The 7,966-nt window shown below is 43.6% G+C and overlaps 1 protein-coding gene across 1 annotated transcript in view; it reads right to left on the bottom strand.

Annotated features, from left to right (window-relative positions):
* The window catches only part of gabbr2 (gamma-aminobutyric acid (GABA) B receptor, 2), a 154,272-nt gene extending 146,677 nt beyond the window's left edge, over nt 1-7,595 (bottom strand). The window contains exon 1 of the mRNA XM_034545526.1: nt 6,518-7,595. Within this exon, the coding sequence (XP_034401417.1) occupies nt 6,518-6,832 (315 nt within the window). The 5' untranslated portion in view covers nt 6,833-7,595. The remainder of the gene's footprint in view (nt 1-6,517) is intronic.
* Nucleotides 7,596-7,966: the final 371 nt, after the last annotated feature.

Genomic DNA, 7,966 nt, shown 5'->3' with positions numbered 1-7,966 from the left:
ATCAGAGATACTGTTCGTTTAGTGTTAATGGCATCCAGATGCCTTTTCAGCCATCTTTTAGAGTCAATGTGCATCTAGGTGACAGTAGAGTCGAAGAGAAAAGAAAGAAAGGTTAAGGGGGGGGGCAACAGATGTCTCATCATAGCACCTGCTGGGTAAACACAATAGGATAGCACGAAGAAAGGAACAATGAAAATGTAATTTGAATTACATAATCGATTATCGCAAACTGAATTCATTAAGGCTTTCCTACCATAGTGTGTCGCCTGTTTGTAATTAAAATGCAATACATTTGAAGTAAACATATGTGGAGTTTTAGATACTGTATTAATTATTTCAGGTGAGGCACACTGGTAGAATATATTTAAGCAAACTGACAGCAAGAAAGATGTGGACTAATGACAGTGACAACTTTAGCGACAGCTGGTTGAAATTTCAACCCGTCCAATTGCTTGATTTTTAACAATATCAGTGTGGGATGAATGGGTTCTTCTCCAAGAATCACATTCACGAGCCACTTAGATATTCAGAACTCATTTCCCATTCTTTCTCAACCTCTAGCAGCACTCATGCACAAACGTACATTTCGACTGCTATGCAAGCAACCAACGGGACTCGCCTAAGGTGCTTTTGAAATTGAATTCAGCCGCTGCCTCTCTCATGCGATTAGCCCTTGACTTGGTCAGCACATCGAGCCCTGCGGGGTGGCGGCACAGACATGAGATAATGCCAAAACCTCTCTCTTGCTCTATCAAATTAGCAACATACTAGCATAAACAAGAGATTCAGTCAAACATACTGTAATCTACTCCAGGCAAATGGAAGGTGGTGAAGGCCAGAAGGCTAATTTGTTTTTGTCACACTTGAACTCACATTTTGAATTTACAGTGCTCCGAATACCAATATAATATAAAACAAGACATTGTGTTATAAACACATTAGCAATAAGATGTCGGCCTCGGTCAGTGTGGAGCAATGTACCAGAAAGGAGCAGTCAAACTTATTTCTCTTTGTAATATTTAGGGCAAACCTCTAAGATCGTCGGGAGAGAGTGGTCGAGAGGCCACGTCTTCATGTTACACAGCTTTCAGATGATTGATGAAAATAGTTTTTAGTGAGGTAGGGTTTTTGTCTACTCCCCATAGTGAGGGGAAGATGGATGGAGTTACTGATGTTGTATAAAATCAATTTGATTACGATGTGATTCTTATTGGAATTGAACAACCCTTCATGTCTAATTGCTCAAATGGCCACATTGTCGTGACCTCAGGCAGTGCTGCAGGGGTGCAGTGTGTGTGTGTGTGCGTGTGTGTGTGTGTGTGTGTGTGTGTGTGTAAACATACAGTATGTTTAACCTTCCATTCATGTATGTGCCATGTTAAGTGTGTGCTTAGTGTCCTACAATCATCAAGCCAGCTTCGGGGCACATTAGAGACACTCAAGTTCACGTTTATGGTTGTCTTCCTCGAGCCCTCCAGGCCACTGGCAGCTTGACTGAGACAAAGGTCAGCAATTACAGCTCAAATTTTGTATCTTGATTAGTGTTTCAAACGTTGCTCAAATCAGAGTAAAAAAAAAAGAAAAATATAAATAATAATATTATATATATATATATATATATATATATATATATATATATATATATATAACAGAAGATCCTGGGAGCCTTTAACTGATTTGATATGCATACCTCATTGCATGCAGTAATTGCTTTTTTTGTTTACATGGCCATTAAACTATACAGCCTCACAGAAAACACAAATGGCATCACATTATGATCCGATAAGAATTAAGAGGCTGACCATTTCCTCTTCCTGCACAGAAGATGATATAATCCTTTTTCGGGATCTCCATCTCATAGCCCTACACATCCCTTTCTCTCTTGCCTCTCTCTCTGATTCTCCCCTGAGATCCTGTTCATTCTATGAGAAGGGCGGCTGCACATTGATCCCCACTATCTGTGTCGGGTCAGTGAATACAGCCACACTCAGCACTTTCTGCCTAGAGAGTATACCCAGGCTGTCACAGGCTGCTTTTCCTTACAATCCCCGAATATTCTCCCTCTCCTAGGAGCAGTGACAGGCAATCTTTGTTGACCCAGAGGGTCACCGCCTCAGCGCTGAATGGATGTCAGATATTAAGATAATATGTGGCATACAATATGAGACCCTGACATACAAGATGTCCAGAGGCGCTGCTTCATTTGGCCTATGTCAGTTGGTTTTACACAAAAGCTCAAAGGTGTGAATCAGTAAGATCAGTAAAATATATAAAGGCCGTAAACTATAACCACAGGAGACTTTGCAAAAGCAAATTCTCCTCCAATCTAAACCAGCTCTTTGTGACTCAAGACCTTTGCTTAGCAGCATCCTAACATCCATTATGGTAAACTCGTTTCACTGAAAACTTAACTTCTTCCGACAAAATGACAGAATGCCTTAACTGCACTTAGGGGGGGTGCTCCTCCTCCTGTGAACGAGTGTCCTGTATCGTCGTTTCAGGCTGGCCAACATGAGCACAAATGTGACATGTTGCATCCAGAGCTCAGAGGAGAGCAAGCAAGGCGGTCTGTGTGCCGTATCTCTGAACACAGGTCGCTGCCAACATAGTCGCAGGAGGCCCATAGCATTGCCTGAATGGACAATCGTATACTATAAATAACCATCTGCATATTGTATGTGGTGAAATGTACATGGGCAAAATCTGATCTCTAACTGCAGACTCTGTGTCTTGGTGCTTGTATCGATTTGACTTACAGAATATAGGAAACATGATGGCACATCCAGTTAAAAACAAAGTAATTAAAGTAGAAGATATATTGTTCTTTTTTAAGTAAGTAATCACAGAAAATAAGATTCCAAGAGTTGATATCCAAGTTCTTGTTGTCATGAAGTTAAATATCCTATTCCACAACTGACAACCAAAGGTGTTGGCTAGTAGAGCTGTCATTTTACGTACAACATTATATTAAAAACAATCGCTTGAATGAAGGCAAATGATCTTACTTCCGCTGCCTTTATAAAACATAATTGCCAGCAGTAATAATGAACTTGTTTTTATAAGAGTCTCTTATGCCTCCAGAAGGCCTAATGAAAAGATTTAGACTTTCTTCTTCCTCTTTTCTCCCCAATTTCCTTTAATCTGGGAAGTGGCAGGCCTGTTTTATAATGTTATCTCAATATCCTCAAACAGTTCTCGTGATATCCAGCATTAACAACATTAACAGACCTGTCTTCACAAAATAATCCCTACAAAGTATATCACTATTACTGCGCTATACTAACATTACACAAACTTTTATGGAATTAATCTATTCATATTCATTGATATTGATTTCTCTAATTTGGTGAGTTACTGTTTGTATCTATTGTCTGATTCTTTTTTTTTTTTTAGCACAAGAAACCACAAAAATGAACGTCACTACTCAAAGCACCTTGTTAACTATTCTGGTAAAAAGACGTCATCTTTCCCTGAGTGGCTGCTCGTCACACACCCAAAGCCTGCTGGGTGAACTAGCGTAGCTTAGCCGAGAACGCTCTCACTGCCCAAAGTCTCCCTTCCATCCTCTTCCAGTCCTTCCTGTCCTCTCCAAAGCTTTGATCCTCTAAGCCTGCAGAGTTACAGTATCATTCCTCTGTGACACTAAAACCCACACTCACACATCTAGAGCTGTGGTGGAGGACCAACTCCTGCTCCAGCACTAAGCCTCCCAGTTGATATAATCCATCCTGCTTCTTTTCTCCCTGCAATGCCCTGAGTGTAAAGGAAAGGTGTATTATCATCTGCATTTGCCTCAGCCTGCTACAATGCCTTTATTGTTGACACATTATCTTAGGAATCTAGCTTAGGCCTGATCAAACTGGTTCCACGGCAGCCTGCATTAGATCTCCAGGCATTCTCTATTCAGACATCTGTTCCTCTTCTAACTGCTTCTTAAATCCTGCAGCAACCAGCTACCCAATTCTAGAAGCACAGCCTCAGCATTCAGGCCCGTAGTGTCCGACAGAACCCCAGTGCCTTAACATCCCCATCGTCAGCACCAGCACCACCCAGTTCCACACCACCAGGGAATGGACTGGGCCTGCTCGGTCTGCCCATGGCTCCAACGACAGGGATCAAGGGATAAAGAGCCGCTGCTCAGGGACTGATTACTTACATCTGCCAAGCTAAATCCTGGAGCCTCCACATACACATCCACATGCGTGTACAAACAGACACACACTTGGCCAGATGCAACAAACGCACTGATGCGTGCATTGTTTTCTGACCGAAGCATGTGGTATGTAGGGAAGCTGTGTGCTTGTCAATATGTATGTGTGTTTACGTTCAGGACTTTTATTCACATGTAAGTAAAGGATTATTTGTCAATAAAAGGGGTAATGAACACTGTATGATACATTGTTGATAGCACAGTCATCACTCGCTTCACATTACTGCTCCTATAAACATGTATTAGGCTCCGAAAGCAATATAGTCAACATCGGAGCAATAACTCTGTCCTGAGTGTCGGGGCACTACAAACACTTCAGAGTGCTTATTCACTTGATATAAACAAATAATAATACTTTCTCGTGTTTTAAGATGTTATTGAAAACATGTTTCCTCTGCTAAAGTCTGGGATTCTTTAATATTACCTGTAAATATAATAACAATATGCAGCTGCCGTAATATATTTCCATTTGCACTATTTCCAATTTGGACCCTCTGTGGTCCATTGTTGACTGTAACCATTCCAGATGTGCCAGATGATTTCCAATGGCTTGTAACTGTACTCTGAGTTATTGGCAGAGCATTTTCTTCTTAGAGTTATTAAAGCCAGAGCTACCAGGCTACGACTTGGCAATGTTCCTCTTCAACACAATTCATCTAGTACATTAACACATGCATGTCTATAGGGTCTGAAACAAACAGAATAAGGAAAAGGGAAGCGTGTAGACTACCAATTTCAGCATGAATCTGTATTTGTTATTGAGGGGAAAAACTGGAGGTTTTAGCACCGGCGTCGAATAGCATTAATTTAACATTTCCAAAACCATGATCAGAGCTTGTATTTTCAGATGGCCTGTATGTCAAATACCATGGGATTGACAGTGCTACAGTGTAACAGACCACAAAGTCATCAACTAACACTGTTCTCATGAGTACCAACGAATGGATGTCAAGCTGGCCCACCGACCTCGTGCTTGCAGCTCATCTTTCTCTCCCGGGGAGTAGAAAGCGAAAAATCATAACTCTCATAAGAGCATATTAATCCCATGGTCTGAGCGCATGCCGCCAGTGAGGGCTTACCTCTGTCAACAGAGATTTGTGTGCTCTTGCACACAGATACACCTGTGCACATACACTATCCTGAATAAGTGCAAGAGAGGACAACCAAAAGATTTGGATCAACCGGAGATTAAAAAATAAATTATAAATACATTTTGTATTTCTTCTATAGTGTTCATTTATTTAAGTAGCAAGTCAATATCATAATAGCATTACAAAAGAGTTGTCATATTGCTGAATTCTTAAACAGATATGTCAAACTGTCAACATCCTTATGTGTTGGCATGGCAACTGATGCAGCAGCTTTAAACTCCTCAATTGCATTGTGTCCTCAAAAGCACCTCAATCACTTTAGAAGGCCACGATGAGTACGAATAATTAAAGTGTAAACAAGCCATAGAGTGCGTACCTACAATGTCAAATAATGCAGAGATTGAGTGATGACTAAAATGCAAGGACTGAGAGTGGTATATTATTGATGTTATTGTAAATAAACAGATGTTAATTTGGAGCTGGAACGCTCCTGACAAGGGTGCAATGAGTCTGAAGAAATCCTACACCCAATTACCGCCATCTTCAGGCACGATGGGAAGCAGCCTTTGAATCGTTAAAAGATATACTGATTCGTGACTGAAAATATGTATGCTGCAAAGCCATCTTCAGTCATACACACGTCGTATAAAGTGACGGTCACAAAAAGAGCGAGCGCCGAGTTTTAATTCTAATCCAACAGGGCGCCGGGGATGAATGCATGTGTACCTCCGACAGCCTTGACATGCTCTGTCATCCGGAGATTGCGGTTACCATTAAAACGTCCAATGTCGGGAGAGCACGAGAGAGTGCTTTTGGAGTGCCCGGGTGATGCAGTGCCTTATGATGCCGGGTTACATACACAATGCACCATCAACGACAAGCGACAGCAGCGAGATGGACGAAGATAAGACGTGTGCATTAACACCGTGTTTTCATTTAGGGGGAAAGAGAAAGCAGGGGACTTCTGCGCAATGAAAAACATGCGTAATGACAACGAGGCTGCACATGCATCAAACCTAACAGGACCAGCATTTCCCCCTGGACGCATAATGTGTGGAGCGCTGCGGATCAGAGCGCGCGCCACACACGTTTACATTTACAAGCACACACACACACACACACGCGCGCGCGCGCGCTATATGTGTGTATAAGTGTTTTAAACAAGTCGAAGCCAAACACCAGCAGCTTAGTGGAAGGATTTAGTTTGTAGGTTTACCTCGGTGTCATAGATTTTGGTGATGAGTGAGAACGAGTACTTCCTGGACTCCCGTATGTGCTGGATGGCCAGTTGGACCGCCGGCTCGATCCCCTGGCTGATGCTGCTCATCAGGGCCGACTCGTTCATGGGCATAAGAACCATAATGGGCAAGTTTTCCCCGTCCCTGGCGAACCAGCTGTTGTCCTGTCCGTGCTTGGTGCGGTCGTTACACACCTTGGCCAGGGCAGGGTGAAATAGCAAAACAGAGAGGAGCAGGCATCCCGTCGGGAGGAACATCTCCCAGCCGCTGCAGTCCCTCCGGGCTGGAGCCATGCTATCGTGCAGGGTGACCAAATGCGATCCTACCGTACCCTCACTGTTTGGGCATCGCACATTCGAGCTCGTCCGGGATGCTTAGACGCCCACCCGTTAAGTAAATCGTATTTCAAAACAGAGCAGACACGAAAGCCGCAGCAGCCCCCGCAGTGGAGAACTCGTCGTATAGATTATGACTGCAAACTGGGACCAATATTCTACTCTGTAACAGTGCCTCTTTGAGAATATTCCATGGGCGCAGATATTCGCGTTGCAGAGGGGGAGCTATTGCCTTTCGGTGTCCGTCATCCAAATGCTCTCCGGTCAAAAACAGCCCGATTTAAACCCCCATTTAACCATTCATTTGAACCACTTATCTTAGAAGCACAAGAATGTTCTGAAGGATGTCCCAAACAGGGAGAAGACCCGAACCAGTTAGTGTAGACAGGAATCAATCACTCTCGTTGACAGTAGTTGCGGATACAAAATCCCCTCCGAAGTAAATTCCAAGCCAAGAGCTGGCCGTGGGCTTCCCTGACAAATGTTTAAGACAAATTACGAGACGACGAAGCGATAGGGGAGAAAATGACTAAAAACAAACAGAATGATGTTGAAAGCTTGACCGCAAAGGTCCGAGGGGGAGATGTGGAGAGAGTCTGCCTTGACAGCCTGTGGGACTGGGATGCTCATCTCCGATTGCGTCAGAGAAGCGCTGAAGCCACCGATGCTGCTGCTGCTGCTGATGCTGCTGATGCTGCTCACCGTGCGCGCAAGAGGGAGCACTGCATGTGGTGGAGGAGGAGGAGGAGGAGGAGGAGAGGAAACGAGGGAGGGAGGGGGAGGGAAGGGGGGGACACAACAGCCTGGTGGAAAGGCTGCATGAGCTTTATGCAGAGCAGACTCATCAGCGGCTTGACAGCCAAGGGTGATGTACTGGGCTTTTCTGTTACAGGCAGACGACGTTTCAGATAGAGCAGGCTAGTACAAATAGGCCGTATACATGTGTATGGCTCTGTTGTGTTGCACGTCATACAACAGAAACAAATCACTTCTTAGAGCTATATTTTTAGTGACTCGTTATAAATATCCTAGGTGATTCATACAGGCAGCTCGGCGTCTATTCCCCTGAAGACGTCTCCCGCTGCAGACATC

This window comes from Cyclopterus lumpus, chromosome 11 (genome assembly GCF_009769545.1).
Source record: "Cyclopterus lumpus isolate fCycLum1 chromosome 11, fCycLum1.pri, whole genome shotgun sequence".
Lineage (NCBI taxonomy): Eukaryota > Metazoa > Chordata > Actinopteri > Perciformes > Cyclopteridae > Cyclopterus > Cyclopterus lumpus.
The sequence above is the reverse complement of the archived record's forward strand: the minus strand, read 5'-3'. Positions and strand labels throughout refer to the sequence as shown.